This window comes from Jaculus jaculus, chromosome 2 (genome assembly GCF_020740685.1).
Source record: "Jaculus jaculus isolate mJacJac1 chromosome 2, mJacJac1.mat.Y.cur, whole genome shotgun sequence".
NCBI lineage: Eukaryota > Metazoa > Chordata > Mammalia > Rodentia > Dipodidae > Jaculus > Jaculus jaculus.
Genome location: NC_059103.1, coordinates 197,806,441 through 197,833,695, shown reverse-complemented (window position 1 = coordinate 197,833,695; position 27,255 = coordinate 197,806,441). Strand labels below are relative to the sequence as shown.

Below are 27,255 nucleotides of genomic sequence, written 5' to 3'. Positions count from 1 at the left end.
AGAAAAGGATAGGAAGGTTAGAGAGGGGGGAAAGGGAAATGGGGAGGGTGGGGGGCACAAAGTGCTAATCAAAAGGAGATCAGAGCTGGAGAGATGGCTTAGTGGTGAAGGCACTTTCCTGCAAAGTCTAAGAACCCAGGTTTGATTGCCCAGTGCCCATATTAAGCCAGATGCTCATGATGGCGCATGCGTATAGAGTTCATTTGCGGGCTGGGGAGATGGCTTAGCGGTTAAGCGCTTGCCTGTGAAGCCTAAGGACCCCGGTTCGAGGCTCAGTTCCCCAGGTCCCACGTTAGCCAGATGCACAAGGGGGTGCATGTGTCTGGAGTTCATTTGCAGAGGCTGGAGGCCCTGGCGCACCCATTCTCTCTCTCTCCCTCTATCTGTCTTTCTCTCTGTGTCTGTTGCTCTCAAATAAATAAATTAATTAATTAAAAAAAATAGAGTTCATTTGCAATGGCTAGAGGCCCTGGCCCACCCATTCTCTCCCTGTCTGCCTCTCTCTGAAATAAATAAAAACAATTTAAAAAGTGTGTGGGGGGGAATCAAGTCTTACAAACATCAAAAGGGTATCATGACCAACTAGGCTAGATGAAATGTAAAACTTTCCTGAACAAGAGGTTTATTAAGTCAACACTGGGGGGTGAGGACAGAAAACTGACACAGTTCCGGATGTACAAATGAAATTGACTTTGTGGTAAAGGCCTTCCACGGGGGAAATTCTAAGCTCAATGGATTTCGTTGGTATAAAAACTGAAGGATACACGTGAGCTGAGGCAGAGTGAGATGCGGACTAGACTGGAAGATAACACCATCTATGTAAATCCTCAGGAGTCTAGTTTTCAAAAAGGAGCAAGAGACTTTAGGCAACTGGATACAGGGTCAGTACACACTGACCACTGTGGCAGACAGAGGGAGAATCTCGCTACCACTCAGGCCAACGAAACCATGCCCAGGAGAGGGAAACGTGCTGGCGGAGGCGAAGGGTTTGTGTGCTGGAAACGCGAAACGTGGCTGAGAGAAGATTGAAAAGATCTAAAGAAATGAAAAGCAGGCCATGTTCATTAACCATGGTGAAGATGTTCTCTCCACATTGGTGAATCCCATCCTAAACCCCGACATGATTTCTAAAAGCAGCAGCTGATTCCCAACTCCCCTCCAAGTGCTGAGTCGAACAGCCGACCAAACAAGGACCCTCACGACAGGTTTCAAACCTTACAGGATGGCAATTGAGAGAGCTCTGGCATCGTGACAGGTGGGTTGGAGGGGACAACGTAGGTTCTGGATGGCTGCACAGAGCCAAGGGTCCCAAGACGGGTCAGCAGAGAAATCTGCCGGACGACTGCAGTGGCTGCCAGAGCGGGGGCCTCAACCCTCACCTCGATGCACGGAATTAAAGTCGCAGCATTTCACTGCCCTAACTGTGAAGCCAGGAGCTGGGGAGACGGCTCAGCTCTTAAAGGTGCTTGCTAATTAAGTCTGCCAGCCTGGGTTCAATTCCCCACTACTGACATCAAGGCAGGTGCACAAAATGGCCTATGCATCTGGAGTTGGCGGTAGCAAGTGGCCCTGGCCCACCCATTTGCTCTCTGTCTCTCTCCCCCCCCCCAAATAACTAAATTAATTAATTAATAAAAATATAAGCCAGGTGTGGTGGAGCACACCTTTAATCCCAGCACTCGGGAGGCAGAGGTACAGGAGACCCTTTTTCAACAGATAATGTGAAGAGCACATAAGGGAGACAACCGACATAGACTTCTGGCCTCTACAAGCATGCACACTCATGGATACACACCCACACATGCATGCTCATATGCATATGAACACATGCATTCACACACACGCGTTTAAAAAAAAACCTTTCTGCTGCACATGCCTTTCATCCCAGCACTCAGGAAGCAAAGATAGGAGGATCACTGAGAGATCGAGGCGACCCTGAGACTACATAGTGAATTCCAGGTCAGCCTGGGCTAGAGTGAGACACTACCTTGAAAAAAACAAACAATAAAAATAATAATAAACTAAAATAAATAAAAATAAATCTTCCAGGCTGGAGAGATGGCTTAGCGGTTAAGTGCTTGCCTGTCAAGCCTAAGGACCCCAGTTCAAGGCTCGATTCCCCAGGACCCACGTTAGCCAGATGCACAAGGGGTGCATGCGTCTGGAGTTCCTTTGCAGTGGCTAGAGGCCCTGGCATGCCCATTCTCTATTTATCTGTCTCCTCTTTCTGTCTGTCGCTCTCAAATAAATAAATAAAAACCAAAAAAAAATGTAAAAAAAAAAATCTTCCTTAGGAATGGTGGTGCACATCTATAATCCCAGCATTTGGGAGGTGGAAGTAGGAGAATAAAGAGTTTCAAGGCCAGCCTGGGTTAAAAACACAAAAATAGCATAGGCAGTTGAAATGAACACTGTATCACTCCTGGATGCAAACAGGAGACCCACTTGGAAGAACTGTTTTAACGTGAACACGTAACTATCCTATACTCCCATAGTTCCACACCAGCCCAACTGACATGAAAATGTCTACAGTAAGGATTTTACTAGGGTGTCTCCAGTTATCTTTTTAAAAAAAAATTATATTTATTTGGGGAGAGGCAGATAGAGACAGAGGGACAATAGGCGTGCCAGGGCGCCCAGCCGCTGAAGACCAACTCTGGACGCATGGGCCATCTTGTGAATCTGGCTTAAGTGGGTCCTGGGGAATGGAACCTGGGTCCTTTGGCTTTGCAGGCAAGTGCCTTGACCGCCAAGCCATCCCTCCAGCCTCCCAGCATCTGTTTGTAGCAGCCGGGACTGTAAGCGAGGGTGGTCTAGGGCTGGGGAGCACACAGCGGTGCAGAGGGGAAGCGGCCCCATTTCATGATCACGCTCAAGCGAAGTCCAGAGCAGCTCGAGGGGCCCACGGGTCTTGGAATCAATCACATAGGCCCCGCCGCAGGGCAGGAGAACCTTCCGCAGGGGAGGCCATGTCTCGGGGGCCTGGGTTCACCCCACGACCGCGGGTCGCCGCTTCCCGGGCCGGGCGGGGCAGGCAGTCTGAGGCCGGCTGTCCGCACGTACTCGCAAACGAGTTCTCGCAAACCAGCGATGGCAAAACTCTAACCTGTCCGCCTGGGTAACAGTCGCCGAGCCAAGCCACAGATGCGAAGGACCGAAGGCCGGCGGGAGGCTGGTCTCTGCCGGGTCCGCAATCCGACCCCGCGCGACCTTGACCCGTGTCTGGGACTCGGGGGCCCGCCCCTGCCCGCGGCCGGGTGCGCATGCGCCGGCCAGGCTCCAGCAGCGCCCGTCCAGGTAGTGCAGGAAGGGCCAGGGGTGGCGGTGGGTCCCGGGGGTGCAGAGGGTCTCGGGCCCTGAACCCCCGCCCGCACTCCTTCCCGGCTGGCCCTCGGTGCTTCTGCACCACGGTAAGGCAGGGGGACGTGCGGTGTTCACGCGGTGACCCCAACGTTGTGACGTTGGTGCTCCTCTCCTCCTTAAAAAGTGGAGCCCGGCTACCCCTCACCGCGTCTGACATGCTTCGCTCCTGGTCTCGCCTCCAAACTGCGACAGTCACAGACCTCGCAGCGCGTCATCAGGACCACCCAGACGACTCGTTCTGTCCCAGGAAGGCCTGGGGGACCCACTTCCAGATACCCAGGGCGCTGCATGCACCAAGGGAGCCTGACTGGACCAGTCCTGTGTTCGGGCTGCCACCACCACCTCTGCCTGCATCTTCCAGCTGTGGGGAGGCCTCCTTCCACTTCCAGCAGGACCTTCACAAGCAGCCTCCAGCCTGAGAGTGGCCTGGGACTGCAGGAAGCGCCAGCTGGGAGGGTCCCTCAGGCCTATACTGCTGCTCCCCCTGCTGCAGGTGGTGGCCCGGCCTGGGATGCTCTAACGCAGCCATGAAGAGACACACCCGTATTAGTCGTCTTCAAGGGAAACGTTTATTAAGTCAACCACAGTACAACAGAGCAAGAGGTGGGGAGTCACTGAGTGCCTGGCAGGAAGTTAGCACTACACATTGTCAAGTTTCAATGTTCGCAGAGCAGATGACACAGCAGGGTGGGTGACAGAATGGACAAGGGTTCTCGGCAGAACAGACATAAAGGCTCGCCTAATAAAAAATTTAAGCCATATGTGATACTTTTCTTTATAATCTGTTTTCTTCATAAAATGTAATGTCATGTGTTTAACACACACTTAACCGTTGCTAAAATCAGCAAGAGCTATCTATTACAGTGCTCCAACTTAATAAGTTGATAAAGTTGTCCTGTGTCCAGTTCACAAAGGAACTAAATAGTCTTGTTCCGAGGCACTGGGGAGCCTCTGTGTGCTGAGACCTTTCTCACCACCTCATTTGACCACCAAGCAGTTCTGGGTCCTGGCACAAGGCAGAATGCCCAACACAGCACACGGAGGCAGCCTCAGCCACCAGACTACTGGGCGCCTGAAGGTGGGCAGGCCAAGGGGCAGACTCAGCTGGGGCTCTAGCCATGATCTTGATGATGGCTCCTCAGGTGACAGGAGCTACTGAGACTGGGTACCCAACACGCCATGTGTGAGAGCCTGCTCAACCCTGAACAGATTGACAGTGTGCCTGGCAGTGCAGGGCAGGGCAGGGCAGGCACCCCACGTGCTCCTGGAGGGACAACCCAGGTCTCTGCAGCTGGCTGATGTGCAAAGATGGGCCAGCCTGCTTGTAGTGACGGCTCCCAGGGGGCATCCCATTGGCAGTTTCATTTGCACACTCCAGGTTTTGGTGGCTTAACACAAGAGCTTGGGTGGAAGCAAGACAGCTTGGGAGCAGCGGCATTTGGTGCATCTGAGGTTGTTGAGTGTCCAGTGTCAAAACCAGTGTGTGGCGTTTTACATGTTGCCATGGCTGTTACAGCACAGACCACTGGCCATGGGAGGAGGCCTGTGGCCCCCAGGGAGGCTGCTGAGCAAGGTGCCACCTGGAGCGTCTCCCCACTGTGCCCGCCACCTGTGAACATAGCACTACAGGAAGCCATGGTAGAGGAGGGTTCCACTGCCCTGCCTCCCCTCTCCCCCATGACTTCTCCCATCCGGGCCCTCAGGGGGGCCATGGCATTTAAGGATGGGAATCTGAGGGCAGTAGATGTGCTAGACAGCTTGGATACTCCAGGAAAACCTTCCATTCCACAGCCAGACACCAGGGAGAACCACCATGCCATTCTGCCACCAGCCGCCAGAGCCAGAGGCTCTCTGGGAGCCACCTTGCCCCTTTCTACAGCAAACTGCTAGGGTGTCTTAAAAACATTCTGACTTTCATAGGGGGCCACACCTCTTTTGTTACTGATACCATGTGCATCCTGTGGCCTGAAGCCCTGTTCAAACCCACTCAGTGCATACATGCAGCCCAAACTCCAGGGCTCTGCAAGGCTTCTTCATACCACATCCTCAGCACCAGCTATGCGGGGCACTTGCACAACCCTGCCAGTCCCCTGGGTCTAGACCGCCAGAGGACAGCCTTTCCTAACGAGTCAGGCCGCAATAAACTGCTCAGGCACCCTTCCCTTGGCGCTTGATCTGAGGCAGCAGGCCTGCACTGCGCGGACACCAGCCCTTCACCCCTGGCTTCGCTAAGTTGCCCGGGCAGCTCAGAAACCAATTCGGCTATTACCCTAGCTCTCAGGCCAAGGGTTCCGTGCTGCACATACCCACGCGTATTTGATTTTGGCTGCAAACACCTGAAAGGTTCAGACTTATAAAAATGATCCATGTGCAGCTATTCCTGGTGGGGGGCAGCAAACGGCAGGCACACCCCAGCCCATCTTCAGTCCTCACTGTACTCCTGGGCAGTGTGGTGTCCTGTCACTTCGGATCATGGTGAGTGGATCCCGCCATCTCATGGGCTGACGCTGCAAGCGGGGGGTCCCAAACCCGTCTTCCTCGGGCCAGCTTGGTCTCACCCAGGCCGAATCTTTGGGTTAGATGCTCTGGCAGCCATGGCCTGACAGACAGGATCCGGCCACAGTGGCTGCTCCGGATCTCGGCTCAGGCCGGGTCTTGCCCTCCCCGCCGTCTTTGTGCTCCTGCCCCTCCTGCTCTTTGGTGGCCAGGTAGAAAAGCACGAGCGTGCAGGCTTTGGTCCTGCCTGCTGATAGGGCAGAGACTGAGGTGGAAGGGACTACTACCTTAGAGCCAGAGTGACCCGCCAAGGGCCCTGGCTGAGGAGAGGAACCCAGAGGGCCCCGCTATCCTACAAGAAGGGACAGAACAGCTGGCAGAGAGGCCTTGGCTGGTGGGAGCACGTGCAGCAAGGGGACGGCGTCTGCAGTAGCCGGGCTTCCTGTCAGCAGATGCGCAAGGCCGTTCTCTAGCTTGGGAGCGGAGCGCTGGCTGGTGGAAGCCAGTCCTCGGCAGGCCTGGGCTTCTAAGGGCTGGCAGGATGTCTTCTCATGCCCTGGGCACAGGCCTCTGCTCCTCAGATACACACACACAAACTACCATGTGCCGACAGCAGCAAGAGACTTGGCAAGACTGTAACTGCCATGGATGTTAAACACTGCATTCTTTTGAATACACTTAAAATTCAAGTAATTTATTTAAAAACGGCTTACTTTCATCTTGAAATATATCTGTTTTAGAATAGTCATATTGCAGCATGGTTCTCATGCACTGTAAAGTACTCATGTAAAAACACCAACTTGAGGCAGCTAGGGAGACAAGTCTGACTTCCCCTAGGTCACTATAGGGAGGGCCTCTCTCCTAAACTCAAGACTGGTTCACACCCAGAGAGAGGAGACCATCGTTTCTAACAAGAGACTGTGGTCTGAGAAGCACTTTCGGACAGCGGCAGCGTGTGATGAGAGCCTCCGAAGCCGGCGTGAGCTTATGCAGCAGCATCGGACTCTGCTGGCCGCCCTTGGGTCAGGGCCTCCCACCCAGTCACACATTTGTCTCTTTGCCTTTGTTGCCGTTCCAGTGCCAGGCACAGCAGGGGCAGGTGAGGAGGTCACAGGAGTTCAGATGGGTTCCAGCAAGGGTGTCCCCAATGTAGCGGAGAAGCAGGCTTCAGCACTCTCCACGTGCTGCTCTGAGACCGTGCTCCCCTACTCTCGAGGTAACCTTGCAGAAGGACTGGGGTGCCAGCACCTACCTGAGCTTGGCACCCGGGGATCCCAGCAAATGGTGTAGAGAATCAAAGTACAGTGCCAAGTGGACTGGAGCCCTCCAGGGAGGAGGCTTCCTGCCAGGACTCAGGAGGCATTCTGCCCCCCCCCCATGGCTGCCCCACGTGACCCCCCCCCCCCCAGACCTCACTGAGGAAGCCAGGCCCTGCCTGGACACTTTGGGGGGCTCCCAGCTTTGGTGTGTCAAACCCTCGGGGGAAGAGATGCGGTTCTAGGAAAACCACAGTTGTGAAAAGACATTTTTTCTAAAGTAACACCAGAGAAAGCTCTGTGCAACCACGGCACCAGCCAGCACTCTGGTGTGGCCGCCGCCCACACCCAAGGGACAGCGAGGGGACATGTGGCACCACACTGCCACCATCTGACAGCTTCAGACGGCATACACCAGGATGTCAGTTTTTGCATTTTCAATTATAATTTTAGAAATGCAAAAATCTTATTTTTTTCTAAATTGCATATTGACTATATTGTAAATGTTTTACAATTTAAAAACATGCAGAATAATATACCTGCAGAATAAAAAGATAGTTGAAATTAAAACATATTTTTCAATTAAAAAAGATTTCAAATGATTTTTTTAATTGTGGAAAAGGTAATTAGTGTGATATTTTTGCCTAACAGCTCAGACCTACCCTACACCTACTGAACCTGACTGCGCTCTGGGAAGCTCTCTGGCTCGGCCTGCGTGGCCTGGAAGTGCTGGACAGCTTCCCGCTGCAACCGGCCACCCTGCCATGTGGAATGTGTCCACTGGGGCTCAGACCATGGACTCGGTCTCCGACGGCACCGACATGACCTCCTTCCGTGGCAGCTTCAGCACAGGGGGCTTGTCGAGGACTGAGCTGCCCTCGCCTTCACCAGCGGGCCGGGCAGACAAGACTTTCTGCTCCTCCTTGGCCTCCTCTGACACCTCAGGGTAGATCACCAGGAAGGTTGCCGTCAGGAAGCCCAGGAAGGAGCCCACCGAGGCCACCATGGGGATGACACGAACTGTGCCCACCGCGTCGACCACACCCCCAAGGGCAGATGCCACCAGGATCTGAGAGATGTAGACCTGGCAGGAGAGGATTGCGCAGTCGATGCCAAACCCACGCTTGGAGTTCCCGGGGCTGTGGTGGACATACTGGAAGAGAAAGGATGCGGTAATGAGTGGCAAAAGGAAGGGCATTAGCACCTCCCCTCAGTGGCATAAACGCTGATAGAGATGTCGGGAGATGAGCCCTGCCTTCCTGAACTTCAGAGCCCTACGTCCCGCCCACAGCAGGCAATCAGGAGAGGGGGACAGTTCAGCCTACAGGAAGGAGGCAGGAGCCTGAGCAGTGGGGCAACCTTCCATGGTGGTCTTGAGCAGGGGAGCTGGAGAGCAGCAAGCAGTGAGCTTCAGCTCACACGCATGCGGCTTGGGTGACAGCGCAGGGAGCACTGGGGGCCTGGTTTGTTCCGGGGGTGCAATGCTAACGAACACCAGTGCACGACACTGCTATGTTCATGCCTGGTCTCCCTGGGGATGCCACCCTGCAGGAGATGCAGAAACCCAGTCAACCGAGAGGACTGAAGCAAGCAACTGTGGATGTGCGTGTGCAAGTCACACTGTGAGGTCTTAAAGCCTTGTTCATGAAACAGGCGGAAGAGAAGCAAAGAGGCGACTGGCGAGCACACTTCACCCACAGGAATACGGGACAGGTACAGAATCTCCCTCGGCTGTGTGTGGCACCTGCACTAAGAGAGAGATGACACAAGTGTAAACACACTCCCTCGGCTGTGTGGAGACAAACAGGCATCTCCATCAGGGATTACTGTGTCACTAAGGGAGTCTCACTCTTAGGGGCTGAAATCATTCATGTATGTTCTCTGCCCTCGAATTAAACATCAGTAGCACACGACCACCACAAAATCCCCCTAACGAGACAAGTTTACTGACATATTTCACCTGGTTCAAAATAGACATCATGATGAAAACAAAAACCCTCGTGTTGGAAAAACCAGACAGACACACGTTAAGACTTGCAGGTGGTCAGCCTCTGCAGGAGCAATGAGACTGCTGTGTGTTTCAGAACAGCTTGGGCCACAATGGTGAATTTCAGACCATAGACTACACTATGAGACTGTCAGAAATCCAAAAAGAGCTGAGGCATCCTTGAAGAGTGACCAGGTTGAGGAACTCATATACTGGGTATGAGGACTTATCACAACAAAGTTCACCAAGCAAGTGACACATCTGTCCTAAGAATCCAAGACCACCACCACCACAGATAGTCACACAACTCATGTACACTCATGACAACAAGGACACCCGTCAGGGTGGGCAGCACTGGCTCCGGTGGACGGCCACTGGGGGCAGCAGCACCGAGTCCTGCTCTGCTGCCTCAAGCCCCGTGCAGAATATGCTCTGACAAACAATGCTGGCAAGAACGCTCATGGTTGTGATCTGGAGCAACCCAGACAGGCCACACAGGGGAGGTGAGAGTGCATAGAACAAAAGATGTCAGAAACAGGCAGAATGGGTGAGGGGCTGCTGGGCTCTGGTCTCCTCCTTTCTTGGCCTGGCTGGTTCTATAACTGTGATTCCCTCTGAAAAGCCAGCAAAGGGCTCCCTATGACCCAACAGTCAAGTGTGCAGCACAGTCCTTCACGGAGCCTCGCACAGGGCCGGTCCACACTGAGTGAGCACAGGGGGTTGGGAAGGAGACCTGCCACTGCTCCTCCTCCTTCAAAGGCCCACTACACACAGAACTGCTCTCCACCTGGCTGCTGGGTGTAGGCTGTGGCCTACATGCCAAACATGGCTAAAGATTAATCTTGAAAGGCAGACTGCCTCTGTCTATCATCCATCCATCCATGCACCTACACACTATCATTTGTTTTTTATGTTTTGGTGAGACAAGGTCTCACGTAGCCCAAGCTACCTGTGAACGCCTGGCCTCCCTGCCCCCACCTCGTCCGTGCTAGGACTGCAGGTGTGCGCCACCACCCGCGCTCCAGGAACTTCTTAGTTGAGTACATGCTTCAGACACGACGGGTTCAATAATACCCGACAACACGGCTACTCTGAGTGTAAAGGCACCTGGGGCTTGCTGCTAGCAACTATGCAGGAAGAGAGCTGTTCTCCTGACGGTGGGGAGGAGCTCAGTACAGGCTTGGTGTTCAGGAGAGCTGCAGGGAAGGACCCTGGCTCCTGACCAGGAAAGGTGGCAGCCGTCAGCCTCCTTGGAAGAGAAGGTGGAGAGAAGAACTGGTGCCTGGGAGGTCCCCGCACGGCAGTGTACAGGAGAGCCAAGCATAGGCTGTGGAAGTAGACTTAAGGCCAGAGTGGAATCCCCAGTTGAATTCACTGCCTTCCCCCTCCTTCAACCCAGCCCCTGGGCTACACGTACCTCTTTGATGTCGTGGTAGTGCCCCAGCAGGGCATAGGGGCAGTAGGAGATGCTCATGGAAACGATGCCCATGGTGCTGATGGTGACCATGGCCACATAGACGTTGGGGAACATAGCCATCACGGCAGTGCCCACTGAGAAGCCCAGCGTCCCCAGCACATAGATGACCCTGATGCTCAGGTCATAGTTGTCCAGGTACTTCTGTAGCAGGGCTGCAGAGAGGACAAAAGGGACAGTGAAGGAGCCCCTGGCCCCTGGAGGATGCCCTTGTCCAATCCACCCCTCACTCTAACTCTGCCTCTCAGGCCGGAACTGGATGTGCAGGTACACACACCCTCTCCTGCCCACCTGTGCCATGCAGCCCAGGCACGTGGCTGACAGGTACAGCCGACCTCAGCTCTAGAACCCAATTCCAAGATCCTAGCCCATGAGGACAATCGGGGGTGCCAGCAGCTCAGAATCAAGTGATCTCTCTGCCACCCTGCCCTATGACCTGGCCTTTCTGCGATTCTGAGACCTTCCTGGCCTGCTGGTTGTCCACCCCGGCCCCCAGGGAGGACTTTCCTGGCTCGTATTTCCTGGAGGACCAGCAGCCCAGCCCTGGGAACTGTCTGCTGGCTGGATCATGTCACATGCATCTTCTCCAGGAGGCTCTTCCAGGGCTCTAGTGGAGTAGTGACAACAGTGTGGTCCCTGCTGCCCTGCTACTTGGGTGACCGTGCAACATTCTGGCCACCCCCAACATTAGCCATAGCTTGACACAAGGCTGGCTTCTTTCTTCCCTAGGTTCAGAGTGAGTGTGGGCAGGCGAGAGAAGGCTTAACCATACCCAGTTCCAAGTCTGTTGCTTCAGGACAAGAGCCTGTCACCCACCCTTCAGAATAAGCTGCACATGTAAGTAAGCCAGGCTGCCTGTCCTTGGCAGCTTGAACCACTCCACTGCCCCTCTGACTGCTGGGCCCTGGCGGGGCTGGCAAGGCTGGGACAGCATACAGAAGACGGCCTCTCAGGGACACCTGACCAGCTCAGCCCATGGCAAGCACCACCCTCACTACTTCTCCCTGGCTCAGCAGGAACCAGTCTCACTGACACCTTGACAATCTCCCGTCCTCATGTAGTCCTGGAAGCGAATGCTCTCCTCACCTGAGCAGATAGCACCAGTGGTGGCATAGATGACAAGACCCCAACAGCCCATCTTCACACCAGCATTGTAGGCGTGCCAGTCCGATGAGTTGGACGGGGCCTGTTGCAGAGAAAGGGAGTTATTCTACATTTCCACGCAGGCAGGCAGGCAGTTTGTTTTGCAGACCACAAGCACCTCGTGAGGAGAGTAGCCTATGTCCAGGCCAGCACCTCTTAAACAGAAGCCCGTTCCACCCAGCCCGTGCACAGAGACAAGTGGGCAGGCAGGCGCTGCCTGTGGCCTTGCCCTTGGCCTGAAACAGGCTGGGCCAGGCCTGCGGAAATGACTCTTCTGGCTTGGAGTTGCCACTCTAGACCCAGAAAGGGTGGAGACATTGCACCAAGGCCCTTCTGCAGGTGGCGGTGTGGCTGTACAGTGAGCCAAGCAGAGCCGTCAGCGGAGCCTGGTGCAACAGGCCATTATTCTGACAGCTGAAGCAGCTCCCTGTCCCGCACTGCAAAGGCTTCTGCCATGGAAGTTCTTGGCACTAAGAAATGGACAGCACAGGCCAGGTGTGGTGGCGCATGCCTTTGATCCCAGCACTTGGGAGGCAGAGGTAGGAGGACTGCCGTATGTTTGAGGCCACCCTGAGACTCCACAGTGACTCCCAGGTCAGCCTGGTCTAGAGCGAGACCCTACCTTGAAAAAACAAAACAGAAAAAAAGAAAAAGAAAAACATGGTCACCACGGACCCCACCGCAACCTTTCTTGGCTCACATCCTCGACGCTATAACAGAGATGCCCACTGGCTAGCTGCCTGTGCAACCTCCCTGACACATGAGGGCATGACACACGACGCACGAACAGTGAGGGCACAGGGCACTGCAGGGAGGCTTGCAAAAGGCCTGGGACACCTAGGCCCACCTGGTTCTCAGTGTGCCCAAGCCTCTTGAGTGTGGCAGGGGTGCCTTAGGGTGCTCACATTAGGGTGCCCTTCAAAGATAACCTGGCCCATGAAGTCGGTGTAGAAGACAGCCTCGGCGATGACGGAGAACCAGGTGAGCAGGTGGCAGAGGCAGAGGCGCATCAGCTCTTTGGGCATCTTCAGCATGGACAGCCACAGCAGGCGCACAGTGGTCTCGCTCTCACCTTCCTCGCTGTCCGTGTCCCCGCTGGAGGTAGTGGCCCCGCTCTGGTGCCGGTGGCGGCAGCGCTGCCTGTGGCGCTGCTGCAGCTCGTACAGGTCACTCATGCTGTGCGATGGCTTGATCAGCACCACCGCGTTAGCCCGCCGGTAGCGGTAGCAGTGGGACCCCATCTTGCCGTAGTAGGAGAAGGTGCTGGAAGCCTGCCGGCGGAACATATGCCTACGTCGCCTCATGGAGCTGGATGTGGTTGAGGGCTTCATGTCCACCCTGGTACAACTGCTGGGTGCGTCCCTTGGCGGGGAGCCACTACCGTTTGGGACTTTAGTTTCATTCAAGTGATTATCGAGCAAGGTGTCATCCTCCTTGGCGGACTCCCTGAGGAATGTGGACAGGCGGGGCAGCTTGGCCCTGAGGAGCTCCTGGCTGGTGCTCCGGGGGGTGCTGGGGTAGGAGGCGTCCTGAAAGATGGAGGGCTCGATGTCATGCAGGAACAGCAGCTCCGAGTCCATGTCGAGCGTGGCGTCTGGCATGTGCAGCACCGAGTCACTCTTGCTCCGCACGATGTCCACATCGAGGTAGTCCAGGGACAGCTCATGCTCTGACTGCACCTCGTCTGGGAACGGGGGACTGCCATCCTGCACGACCCCAGTGAAGGAGCTCAGGCGAACGGCTGGGGCGGGGGCGGGGGCGGGGGCAGCCTCCTTGGCGTTGCGGTCCTGCTGTGGGCTGTACTGCTCCTCCTCGATGCTAAAGAGGTGCAGGGCCACTGACACCGTGAAGATGATGGCCGCGAAGAAGAACAGCACCTGGTTCTGTGTCCGGAACCAGCTTCCCAGGATGGTCTGTGTCCAATCCAGCCCTCCCAGCACGTAGCCAATGGCTCCGCCCAGGCCTGCAAGGAGAAAGTGGCCAGTGAGGCCCAGCACGGCCTAGGGCAAGGCTTTCCTGTAACAGGACAGACTGCCCTTTGCAGTATGTGACAGGCCAGGATGCAAGATTTGGAAATGGGGAATGAAAGACCACTTGGGAACAAATGAAATGAGAAGCCTAAATGACCTTGTGTTGAAGGTTCCAGGCCTAACGCTAATCCCCACTAGTAAATTAGGGAGTGGGTAACCCTGGGACACGACGCCACACTACTTCACTCAACATCCAGGTATAAGGGCCACCTTGCTGAGGCAGTGGTCAGCATGGGGCCCTCTCCACATCCACCTGACACCTATGCAAGCCTGCCTCGCCCTAACCCAGCTTCATCTGGTTAGGCTCGGTGACTGGTGGTGGTGGGGTGACGGATGCATGGTGCCTTTAAAAAAGGCCTGCCAGTGTCTGCGATGGAGCCTCACGCAGAGATGGCACTAGCCTCGGGTGAGCTGGTTCTCCCCTGTACCCTGGGTCTGGCATGGGAGCTTTACCAGCAGAGAAGGCATGAATGTTAAGAGCCATGTCCTGCTCCTCACTGTCCACCACGTCCAGCAGGTAGGCACGGATGGGTCCTTCAGTGGCATCAGCGCTGAAGTCCAAGACCACCACTCCCAACACCGTGAGGACAATGCCAATGGGCTGCTGGTTGGGGACATCGCCCAGGGCCAGACCTAGACAGAGCACAGGGATGCAGTCAGTCCTCAGCACCTGTGTGTCAGGCAGCCCCTGCTTGCTTCTGTGGTTTGTGGGGTTTCCCTCTGTCCAGCCTGAGCTCCCTTGCCCCTTCTGTTAAGCAGGAAGGGGAGCAAGTCCTCCCTACCCCACCATCGGCAAGGTGCTGGTGGCTGGGAATGTCACCCATTGTCAGCTGCGTAACACTGAGCACCACTGCCTCTGCCTCTGCCTCTGCGAAAGCGATTTCCCTCCTCTCCACCATTGTGCAGTCTGGGGAGGTGACCCCTCATGCCACTTCCCGAGTTGGAGAGACATCCTCTTGCCACCCCAACGCCAGACCCTGGCCTACTCAAGCTGGATCTTGCCTTTAGGACTTGAGGCAAGGGAGCCCAGGATTGGCCTTAAAGCATGGCGCGTAGCCTGTTCCCACACACGCCGATGCACAGGGGGCATCAAGAGGGCTGGGACCCTCCAGGCCTTTAATCCCAGTACTTGGGAGACTGGGGTAGGAGGAAGGCTTTGAGTTTGATGCCAGCCTAGAGATAAGAGTGAATTCCAGTCAGCCTGTGCTAGAGTGAAACCCTGCTCGGAAGAAAAAAAAAAAAAAAAAAGAAGAAAAAAGATACTTCACACAGTCTACTACATAAGGGGGAAAGAAGGGCTGCTCCGAGGTTATCCTGATAGGCTTAGAGCCAGCAGTCAGTGCCAAGGACTATGGGCTGCGGGGGGAGGGTCCGCCCTCCAGGTGGGGTATGACCCTGGGAGGTGACACTGATGCAGACAGAGGAGGTGGAGGAAGAGATGCCATTGTTCTGTCCCCACCACAGGAGCTGTGGGGTTCTCCACCACAAGGTGGTCTTCTGAGCCCCATATGGGCATCCCTAGTGCTGCTGCAACCTGTGCAGACCTGGGTGCCGCTCTGCCCGTGAGCCCAGACCACACTCCCTGGCCTGGCCAGCCAGAAAACAGGCCTTTGTTTCCACCAGTTCTGATGGTGCCCTGAAGGCAGAAAATATTTTCCCACACAGAGGGACTTTAATTAAAAACAAAACAACACAAAGAGGCAAACAACACATGAGTACACGAAGCAAGAAAACAAACAGTAAAATGGCTTCTGGGTATTTTCAACGCCACCACGTCTAAGAAAGGGAGAACAAAAAAAGAAAAGATAATTTTTGAAATCATGCTGGAAACAGGACGTGGTGTCAGATACGCATTAAAAACAAATGGCCACAACAGGAAGCGTTTCCCTGTGAACAGGGTCCTCCAGCTTTCCCACATGGGGCTGGCCTCTGCCAAGAGACCTACTGTGATCTCCCTCCACCAGGCAGCCGGCCCTCTGCAGCCCAAGCTGGTCCCTACACATGGTGGAAGACAGTCACCAGGCACGTGTGGTGCAAGCACAGCCGATGCTCACCTATGGCAGAGCCGTTGAGGAAAAGTGCGACCCCAAAGAGCACACCCACGCAGAGTGCCAGGATGAAGGGCCGCCGGCGGCCCCAGCTCAGAGTGCAGCGGTCACTGGCGGAGCCGATGATTGGCGTGAAGATGAGGCCAAGGACGGGGCTCAGGAACCAGGTGAGGCTGTAGTACTGTTCACGGAGGCCTGTGGGGACACGTGGTGGTCACTTATAGCCACACTGCCCATGGGGAGAGAGAGAGAGAGAGAGAGACAGACAGACACAGACAGAGACAGACAGAAGGCCAGACTATAGCTCCAGACCCCATGGAGAGAGAGCGAAGAGAGACAGACAGACAGATAGACATGGAAGGCCAGGCCATGGCTCCAGACCTTCATGTGAGCCAGGCCCGCCTACAGGACCATCAATGCTGCTGCACCCGCTGCAGCAGGAGCCACACACATCAGGGGCAACTATGGAGCCCACTGCAGAGCAGGTCAGTGGCTGCGGCTGCACAGGCAGCTTTTGGACCATGCCGGGGAACACCCGACACAGAGGGTCTGCAGCCACCAAGGTGCTCTATTTCACTGGCAGTGGGTGCTCCAAGCACTGGAGTCATGTGTCCAGTTGGAGCCGAGGAGCTGCCAGAAAACCAACACCCCTTCTCACAGCTTTCCTCGTGCCCAGATAGGCAGGGCTGTTGGAACTATTTTACAGGTGGCAAACTGGAAGCTCAAAGATGTTGGGCACACAGAGAGAAGGCGGTGGCCGCACAGCTGCCTCACTTCCCTTACTCTGTACACTGCCTCCCTTTCCATAAACCCCAGTGTGGCAACAAAGTATCCTGCCAACTGGAGGACATGCCATGTCCCGTGAGGATGAAGATAGACCTGGTGCTCCATGCTGCATGGCAGAAGTCACCACAGAGTGCTCCTGGTCTGTGACATGTGACAGCTCCTAAAGGAATCTGCATGTTACAAGTGAGGGCAGTGGCCAGCTTTGGGAGGGCAGGGACTGGAGGAAGGGGCTATCCCTGTCTTTTCTGACGAGGATGGCAGGCTCAAGTACGGCCACATGAGGACCATTCCACCAGCCAGACACTTATATCAGCACACCTGTCTTAACCAACCGAAGATTTCTTTATGGACTAAAGGCTCGAGTATTGGTTTACACAGTATGGTTGCCCAGCTGACAAAAGCAAACTTGCATGGGAGGAGGGGCCCGTGCTCACAGAAGGAAGCACCTTGCAGAACGCTTGCCACTGTGCCCGCTACACCACTGAGGCGCTCTGCCAGGGTCTGAGGTGTGTGCTCTGACCCCTATGTCCAACCAGGCTGCAGGAAGGCTGGGGTTTGTTCCCACCCCAAGTCAGCAAAATGAATGAGTGGTCAGGAAACTGAAGTCTGTCCAGGGAGTTCCTCTGGGGTGGAGGCTCTCTGGTGGGTGCAGATTCCTCCAAGCACATGAATGGGCTATGGCTGGCCTGACGACACATTCTGGGACATGCACAGCAGGTGTCCCTTCAGGCCTTGGCATTGGCGTTCTCAGCACGGCTCCTTCCTAGTAAAACTACCCAGAGTGAGCCAGGCGGCAGGGGTTCGGGAGAAAGAGGGGCAGCAACAGGAGCTCTACCAGAGCCTCCCAGTGAGCGACAAGCTCATCACCCAGCACACTGGGTGCTCTAGGGCTGAGAGGGTCTGCAGTCCTTGGAAGCACCTCCTTATGCTCTTCCCAGAGCATCCTTCGTGGGGGCCCTCACTGACTGGGCCCTGCCATGTGCCCCTTCTCCCAAGCCTGGGTGGATACAGACATCTGCCAGGGAGGAGACAGTGCCCAATCAAACCAGCCTGTGACCCACATGCTCAGGCCCTTCTGCATCACATCCCCCTGCAACAGTTACAGCACATGTATTCGATGCTATCAAGCCACAGGTAGACGAGCATGCAAGGTAGTCGTCTGTCACCCGGAGAATGACACATCCAGGCAACCAGTCCCAGGAACACAGGTTAAGTCTGCACAGCCTAGGGGCTGACAGACCTCTCCCATGCGATGGACAAGGCAGGCTCTAGGGCACAGACCCTCTTGAGCCACAAGTGGCTTCATAAGTGGCTAGGGCTGGCTGTTGCCAGAGGTGTGCTGACATACACGCTCCTCTTAGCCCCTTCAGGTGGGCATAGCAAACAGGAGGCTGAAAGGACATGGGAGAAAAGGTGTCCTGGAGGATCTTTGGGCCTAGCTGTCACCACCTGCTCTCTGAAGGTGCACCCACTAAGAGCTATGGCTGTGGAATTGGAAGTGAGCTCTGCCACCTAAGATCATGTGGCCTTCCAGTGACATCTTACAAGGTGTGGTGGTACACATCTTTAATCCCAGCACTTTAGGAGGTAGAGGTATGAGGATTACCATGAGTTTGAGTCTACCCTAAGATTACATAGTGAATTCCAGGTTAGTCTGGGCTAGAGACAGACCCTACCTTGAAAATCCAAAACAAAAAGATGATGAAAACATTTCTTGGGCTGGAGAGATGGCTCAGTGGCTAAGGTTCTTGCTTGCCAAGCCTAAGGACCTGGGTTTGAATCCTCATATTCACATAAAGCCAGATGCACAAGGTGGAAGATGCACCCTGAATTCATTTGCAGTGGCTAGAGGCCCTGGCACAGCCATTCTCTCCTCTCCCCCCATAAATGAATGTGTGGCATCAACAGAGGAAACCTATAAACTAAAAATTCTTAAAACAAAGGCAAGTAAGATGCCCACGGGTGCCATTCCCTGCTTCCAGGCATCCCATCTTCTCCTACCCAGGCTCTGCTGCTCTCAGGCCTCTGTTTTTCTCACTCTGTCTATCTGTAACTGTTAGGCACAGGAAACTCATCCAACAGCAACTGCGTGGCCAGGACTTTGAGGGTTCCGAAAGTGAGCGACGTGGATTCTGCTCTCTCGCTCCCCAGTGACTACAGGGGCAGCAGCACCAGCCTTACTGTACCCACAGCCAGCGTAGTTTGCACCCTGATACCTCTCCACTAAGAGCAAAGACAACACACTGCACCAAGCAGTGCCATTTAGCAACTGCCAGCTCAGCCACAATGCATGCTGTACACTGCCATAGCCCGGTGGGGAGGTGGTGGCAGTGGCCACTCTGAAAGTACTTGTCATACCTGGCCATTCTCCTTCCAGCTCTCTGAAGTCCTACGGATTATGACAACCTGGTGAGATGCTCTACGCAACTCTGGTCACATCTCACAGATGTCTGCTGAGGTTCCTTGCTATGCTGGGGAGGAAGCAAAGGCTCCTGGGGGTGATTACTCATCTGGATGGTAACTCACAGTGACTGACAGCCCAGCTGGGTGAAGCATTAGGCCAACCTTTGTTCCCCAAGACTGACTCCATGGCCAAGGAAAGGGCCAGCAGCAACACCAGGGCTGGTGGGACCCATGGCTGAGGCCTCAAAACAGGGCCACTGTCTCCTCCACTCTGCTAGGCTGGCAGCGGTCCCCATGAGGTACAGGGGCTCAGCACTTGCCACCAATTGGGAAGCTGGGTTTATAGAGTGGGCTGATAAAGGCAGGGAGTGGGCAAGCAGTGGGGGGTGGGATGCAGGCAGGTGCCACGTCTGCAGAGGCCTCTGAGGACACCCACACCCACCTGCTGCTTCCCTGCACAGCCCCTGGGTACGGATACTCACCTTTCTTGTAAGGTGCCATTTTTTACCCTCCCTGGCAGAAGCCCGAGCCCCGACTTCTGCCGTGGAAGCTGCTCTTGCACGGTGAAGAGGAGGGAGCTACCACTGCTGAACCACATAGAGGAGGGGCAGGTGGCAGGCCTGGCGCAGCCCTAGCACAGTGCCCAGTGCCCAGCACAGCCTAGAAAGCCTTCACACTGCGGCAAGCTCACCAACCAGTGGGGCAGGCCGCTCCGCAGAGGCCCATGAATGGACAGCTCGCCAGGGAAGGCCTTTGGGGCCTACGTGGGATGGAGGGCTGTCAGGGTAAGTGGGCGGCAGGAGGACATGTTCCCGTACAGACAGAGACGCGGCTACCATGGGAGCTCGTGTGCCTTCAGCAGAACTGGGAAGCCCGTGTTCCTCTCTGGTAAAAGGATGCAACCGAAACCAGCAAAGTGGACACATCTTAAATGCGACCTTGTGTTTTTCTACTTGCAGACAAATGTCAACAGGCAGCACAGCTGGTCAGAGTGCTGACCAGACTTTGGGAAGGTGAGAGGGGGATGTAGGTTGGTGTCCTGGCCTCACTCCCCTCCACTCCTACCTGCTTTCCTCCCTCATGCCCAGCCTTGTGCTCTCAGACTGGGTGGCTATTGCCAGCTCCTAAGTGAGCCTGCTGATGCCTGAGGGATCAAGGTGGGCAGTGCTGGGGGCGGGGGGGAGCATCTAACCCTCTGCCCCCTGTGACCTCATGCACATTACCAGTGCCCTACTGACTCTAGCCCAGCACGGGATCATTTTTCATTCCAGGCACTCCACCTACAAGTGAAGTCACCCAATGGAGGTCTGTCTCTCATTTATTGCAGTGCCCCACTCTGTACTGTGATATACCCCAGGACTCTGCTGTGCTGAGTGGCAGGTGCCAGGCTCTCCCCCAGAGGCTCCCCTCCCCTGATCTGTGACACCACCATAACTCTCAGACCTTCCAACTGGCGACGTGAGGTCAAAGCACATAGCTGAGGTGCTCTAAAATCTTTGATGGTTCCTGGGGCCTGATGGTGTACAGACAGCAGGAATACAATTTCCTAAGTCACCAGCCTCAGGGTCTGGCCAGGCTCAGCAGCTTCAGGGCTTCTGGCGCCTCCAAAGTCTGCTCATGACAGACATGTTGCACACTATGCATTCCAAGGAGTTCCAAAGGAGCATCATGTACAGCACAGCCACACGTGAACTGCAAGCTCACTCTGCAGATCTCAAGACTGGCCGGGACAACTGTGGCAGCCAACGCCCCGAGGGCCACACAGGCACTTTAATCTTCCCAGTGGCCCAGATGGGCGGGTGTATGCTCAGTGCCTTCCAGACAGATTATATAGCCAGGCGACCATTCGGTCTGGCTCCACAGGCTGTGCCCTAGCCACTGTGGCCTCCACCTTGAGGCAAACCCTTCCTCCCCAGCAATGCCTGGGCAAGGGCAGGCAGGCAGGGTGGCCTCAGCTCAGTTAGGGAAGGCTCCCAGGGGCGTTTCATGAATCACCAGCGTATCACCAATCTTCCCCCACCCCAAGTAGTAGTAGTGGTTCACCCTAGAGTGTAGACTGCAGTCCCCTAGAAAACCAAGCACAGTTCCAGCCACCTGCATGCCGGTGGCCTACCGAGGCAGACTCCACAGAGCTGACTCTAACAGGGTGACAGTGCTCTGCGTTCTATCATGTAGGCAAGACAAACACTATCATACCTCCAATTCTGCCCACGAGGGTGCTCCCCCCACTGCAGGCCAGGCGGCCCTGGCACAACCAGTTGGCTGCCATCACAGACTGCCCCTGAGACTCCTCAGCTAGGCAATTCCCAGCAAAGCCCTAAACAAACACAACAGCCGTCCCTAGTAAATAATTTTTGTTTTTTTCCAGGCAAAGACTGAACAACAATGGTGGGACCCGGAAGGCTCCCCGTTCACAGGAAATGCTCACTGTGTCACCACGCGCCCGTGGGCTGTGTGAGGTCACAGCAGCGGTTGGTCACGTGCTGTAACTTCTATTCACAGGGAGTTTTTGATAAACTAGTGCTTTTGGTGGGGGTGGTAAGGAGAGGGGCTGGGAAAGTGGCCTATAAATGTTTAACAAAAGGTCTGGGATGGGAATAGGAACTCTTTCTTTCTCTCAGTGGACAAGCCTGCCTTGTCCAGATAGGTTTGTGTTCCAGGATAAAAATTCACGATAATGTTAGTTCATGAGAACGAGTTCTTCATGGGAAAGTCTTAGCATCCTTGAGTGACCTCTGAGGAATCTTGGCCAGCAAGCCCACCAAGAGTCCACTTTGTCATGGCCTTGCTAAGGCTACAGCCAGAGAAGAGTGTACTTCCCGGAGGACAGGGAGGAGAACCAAAGAACAGGCTGAGGCGGTCTGGGGGCCTCCCCTGGCAGAGCTTCTGCAATGGGGACAGGGCACCTCTAGCTGAAGGTGGGGCCACAGAGCTGCAAGGAACATTCTAGTCTGGAATCACTGGTGCTGTGGGAAGACAGGGAGAGGATGGAAACAGGGGGAGGTGCTCATCTGGTTTTTCCCATTTTACACAGTACACCCTTCATGCTCACAGGACTACCACTGATCTGTCACATGTCACCTGTGTCCACAACGCCCACAGCCCAGGCAAGAGGATCAGAAGTGCAAGACCATCCTTAGCTATACAGCAAGTTGAAGGCCAGCATGGGCTACATGAGACCTACCTTGTCTTTCTTTACTTGTCCCACCCCTTAAAAAGAACAACAGGCCCTTTGCTTTGGGCAAACAGACCACACACATGTGGACGTTCACACTGAACTGCTATCCTGACCCAGCTGCCTGAAGGCCACTCAAGTGGGAGTACCCTAAGAAACAGTAACAGTGTCCAGGGCTGGTCTTCTGTGTCTCACTGGCACAGACCTGCATAGATGTGGGCTGGAAAGGTTACACTTGGTGGTCACAATCTGAGTACCCAGGCCACTGCCAAGCACCAGGCTTTATCCAGCAGGGAATAAGACGCATGGAGGGGAACTGTGAGGATGTGAAGTCCTTGCACTGCCCCGTGTGTTCCTGAATGCAGGCTGGGAAGCCCCTGGTGTGCCTGGATCCTGGAAGACGTGCCCTTAGCACCAAGGATGAGAGGTTCCATTAGGTGAGGCATGCAAGTGTCCACCTCCAAACCCAGCCTCATAGCAGAACACTTGGAAAAGCTACACCTAGGGTGGTCACTCAGCCCCTCATGCGTGTCCAACCTGTGAACGCCTGTGAAACTAGCTACTGAAAGTCTCCTGCATGTCTAGGTACTGACATTTTCTACTTCCTGAAAGAAGCTGACCAGACAGCCATGATATGGCAGAACACATGCCTGTCCTGTGCTGGAGATCAGACACAGGCTGCTGGAAAGGATGTTTCAGCTTTGGTGGCAGTCATGACAACCTGTGAGGTGTCCCCACTTCATCTGCAAGATGGAGGAGGGTTATGCTTCTCTGATGACCAAGGAACAGAGCAGGTCACCTACCCAGCAAGAATGCACCCTCACCCTTGCTCCAGGGTTAAGACAATGGCCATTTGAGCAGGAAGGCAGGCCTCAGCAGATGTGGTGGGGAATATGGGGTGCAAAGGAGTAGACCTGAGTCTGAGGAGGAGATACTCAGCTGGGGAGGATGGGCAGCATGAGACAGGACCTCAGGAAGGAAGGAAGGACAGGCGCAGGACTGCATGGAAGGCCTCAGCCCAGCCACTGCCACAGGTGGGCAGGGCCTTAGTGTTTCCAGGGATGCAGGGTCTGGTCCTGCTCAGGCCCAAATGTTAAGGCCACTTTGCTAGATGCCCAATTTGTCACAGTGTATAGGGACCCATGGAGAGCTGTAGGAGGCATCCTACCTCTGGTGTCCTCTGAGCCTACAAAGTCCAGGGAGCGCTGAGTGCCAGGCCGGCAGGAAGGCCACAGAGAAGCCAGCAAGTCCAGGGAGCCAGGTCGATCACTGCTGCTTTTCACTTCCCAGATTTCCACCTTTGCCCCCAACACCCTCTACTGCCCTCCTCAAGGACGCCTCTCTCTCCTCCTCAATCAGGGCTGAGCCTCTCCTGGACTGAAGCACTGGACAAGTTATGTCCCCCGGGTGGGGCGGGGGGAGCCCTCCCTTGGGCAGAGGGAGATTCATGAAGAGAAGCTAGGGAAACATGAAAGGCAGCCAGGTGTACGAGTGCAGGGCTGAGCATGGCAATGCCGAGAAGGCAGACTGGCAGGGCTCGGGAAAACCTGGACCCCAAGATCCATCTAGCCCCCAAGGTCAAGTGCTAGGTGACCCTAAATCACGAAGTCACAAAAAAATGGGGCACATCCCAGGATTGCTCAGCTTCCCATCTGGGATTGGTGGCACGTGGATGGCAGAGTGAGCGGCAGACTGGCTCAGACTTGGAGGTTTCACTTAGTAGCCACGGACCCTGGCAGGCCGCTTCTCCTCTTGAAGCCATGGACTGAGTCCACATGCCCCCTCTGAACACTAGTCACTGTCAGCCAGCCGCTGGCTTTCTGGACAGCACTCGCTGTGTTGCCCACACTAGTACTGGGTGAGCACTAGAAAGGATTCCAGAGGCGGGCAGGGTGTGTGCCTGTGAGCTCTTAGCCAGAAAGGCAGCTTGCTCCAGGACCTTCTCCCCAGCACTGTGACCACGGTACTCACACACTACTACAGCTGTGGCCTGAGATGACCTTTCCAGGCCTCAGCAAAGCCAGGCTCAGGTAGGACTCAGCCTCCCCGCCCTGGCGTGACTGTCCCCCAGGTGACCATGTCCCTCTCACCTGCCCTACTTAAGCATGGGGCACAATGAACTTCCCTGGGGCTGCACCCAACAGGTCCTCAAAATACCTCTTGCAAAACAAAGCTGACTCTTCAGCAGGAGCTTGTCACAGTCCCACCTCCAGTGATAGTCAAACCCCTGTGCCTAGGAATGCAGGTGACTGACATCAACACAGCAAGGTGAGCTGGTTCAAAGTCACCGTGCTGTGAAGTGCCCTGTCCTACAGCTGCACTGCTGGCAAATGCCAACGTAAAACGAGCTCTCCTCACAGCCCCTTCCTTACGCAGGGAGGGTGTGACGTGAGGCCCATCCAAGAACTGCAACTCCACGTACAGAGGCACACTTCCATCCCAGAATGCTGCACGGCGCCACAGCCATGCATGGACCATGCTTGGCTGTGTCCTAAGGGTACAGGGAGGAAGGCACATGCTTAGTTCTGCAGGGAGGGTCCATCCAGGCCTCCCATGAACACCCCAGATGGTTGCTGGGGGTCACTAGTATGAGCTCACAGGCCAGGAGAGGAAGACTCTTACAGTGAGGCCAGCCTGGCTGGGAACAGAATGGGGAAGTATTACAGGGCTCAGGGATCTGGAAGGGGGAAGCACAGCCTTCAAGTGCTTCTGAGTCAGAAAAAAAAATCACCCCCCAAGCACAGGCAGCGATGTCCCATAAGTCACTGTTTCAAATGAGAGCCAATGCAGGCATGTGCACAGGGAACAACGGGTTTAAAGTAAGACACAGTATACTGCAGCTTACTGCCTGAGCCCTCTCCCTGAGTCAACACCCCAGCGTTCGAACCAGCCAGCATGCCTGTAGCCCCAGATCACCTTGTGTGACCCACACCCAGGATCCTCCAAGCCCCACTTAACTTGGCTGGCAGGTGTTGGGGAAAAATTCCTCTTGTCCAGCCTCATCCAGCCTCAGCATCCCCAAAGTTTTCCATTTCCTTATACAACTATGCTGATGTCTACAAGCATGGAGGAGGCTTCACAGTTCTAGCCAATGTGTTAGGGCCAAGTTTCTTCACATTTCTTTTTCTGTGATGTTCTCAAAACAGTTTATAAGGACACCCCATGTCCTTGCTTCATGGACACGTGGCTTAGTGGCACAGTCAGCCTATTCTGTGCAAGGCCCTGGGTTCTGCCCATGGCACCGAACAAAAGAAAAGGGGCAGTGCACGCCTTTAATCCCAGCACTGGGGAGGCAGAGGTAGGAGGATTGCCATTAGTTCGAGGTCACCCTGAGACTACAGAGTGAGTTCCAAGTCAGCGTGGGCTAGAGAGAGACCCTACCTTGGGAAAAAAAGGGGGGGGGAGTAAACAAGTCATTTTGCACCAAATACAAGCCCTGCTCACTCACTGCTCTCATGCTGAGCATGTTGGCCTCTTACTGGTATTTTAAATTTCAATAGCTCACTTTCTTTCCATGCTAGGAATGGTGCCCAGGGCCTTGCACAGACTGGGCAGATGTTCCAGCAGACACGCTTTGTACTAACTACTTGGGAGAATAGACAGCATTTTATTTTAAAGTTTACCATGCAGCAGAAATGGTGGCATACATACATAATCTTAAGGAGGCAGGAGGATCAGGAGTTGAAGGCCATCCTCTGTTACACAATGGGTTCAAGGCCGGCCTGGGTTACATGAGACCCTATCTCAACCAACCAAAAACATTTTTAAAAAATTAAAGTTCATTATGTTGAAAAGAAAGCACTTCTCTCCACAATTATAACTTGACATTGATTTGGTTTAAGGAAAATATTAAATGTTCATAGAGAATCCCTTGGTAATCACTGTACTTTTCCCCAGGGAGCCATAGGACAAGGCTGAGCACTGGGGCTACAGTAATGTTCAAGAACACTTTGGGGCCTTAGGTATCTTGGCCTATCCTTCCAACACATACTTAGTTGTGTGATGTCTTGCTACAACTTAACTCAGTTTTGGCTTTCATTATCAAGCTAAGTCATTTTCTGCAGGAACTGATGCAACGTTGGTCTTCATTAATCCTGTGTGCTTGGTCCTTGTTCCGTGTCAGTATTTCTGCTATGAAGAGCAACTCTGTTGTGCAGAGCACCACGCCAGTGCGGCTCACTGTGGAGCCTTGTCAACCCCCCTATGAGCCTCCACCCTCAGACACTCAGCTCGGGTCTCTAGAGCAACTTTCTGCATGGCACTGAAGCCTCCTGCAGGACACCACTCCCGCTCTTTTCCACACTGCGCCCACCCTCACTGTGCTTCACGGACCTCCACCAGACCTCTGCACCTTAGAGGCACAGCCTGCCTTTCTGTCCCTGCTGTCATGTTCCTGCTATATCCCCCCACCCCCGGGTGACCAGTGAAAACCCTCCAGACAAACCCTACCAACTCCACCCTCCTCCTCACCCATACTGCCCATGCCACTCACACGCCCTCCTCTCCAGATGCCCAGGTGTTCTGGCAAGCCCTGAGCTTTGGACTGCCACATCACTTCCATGCCAGGCACAATGCCTAATACCGGCAGGCTCAGTAAGAGTCTGATACAAGAATAACAGCGTGGCTCATTCCTCGGGAAATGTTTCATTGTTTGTTAAACACAATGATCTAAAGGGCGAGGAAACCCACTTCCCACGCAGACACAGCACGACGCACAAACAGCGTCTCCATCGGTGCTCAGGACTGGGCAGCTTCTTGTCTGTCCACGCTCACAGGTGTATATATAACATTCTGGGGTCAGAGCCACATCTGGTTATGGGGAGGCCTGGCACTTGATTCATGTGGGGACTCCTGGTGGGTGCCCACCTGCCTACCTGTAGCTTTCTTTACCACACAAGCAAGCACCATCAGGATTCCCTACCTGGCCACAGGCACCTGTCTATAGGAAACCTCCCTTACATTTGTTACTGTAAGAAAATACACATGAAAGTCACCATCTTAACACCAAGCAGCTCCAGGTACTTCACACTATTGTATAGCCATCACCATCTGTTTTCAGAACTGTCACCTTACCCAGCAGAAGCTCTGTCCCTG

The 27,255-nt window shown here is 54.6% G+C and overlaps 1 protein-coding gene across 4 annotated transcripts in view; it reads right to left on the bottom strand.

The window, feature by feature from the left end:
• Positions 1-7,275: 7,275 nt before the first annotated feature.
• Positions 7,276-27,255, bottom strand: part of Slc45a4 (solute carrier family 45 member 4) — a 76,335-nt gene continuing 56,355 nt past the window's right edge. For 3 of the 4 annotated variants that reach the window (XM_045144565.1, XM_045144564.1, XM_045144566.1), the window contains exons 3-8: positions 15,804-15,992; positions 14,203-14,382; positions 12,625-13,682; positions 11,663-11,762; positions 10,520-10,731; positions 7,276-8,268 (exon numbers count right to left, since the gene is read on the bottom strand). In XM_045144565.1, coding sequence (XP_045000500.1) covers positions 7,903-8,268; positions 10,520-10,731; positions 11,663-11,762; positions 12,625-13,682; positions 14,203-14,382; positions 15,804-15,992 — 2,105 coding nt within the window. In that variant the 3' untranslated portion in view covers positions 7,276-7,902. The remainder of the gene's footprint in view (positions 8,269-10,519; positions 10,732-11,662; positions 11,763-12,624; positions 13,683-14,202; positions 14,383-15,803; positions 15,993-27,255) is intronic. The other variant, XM_045144567.1, reaches the window with a different exon arrangement.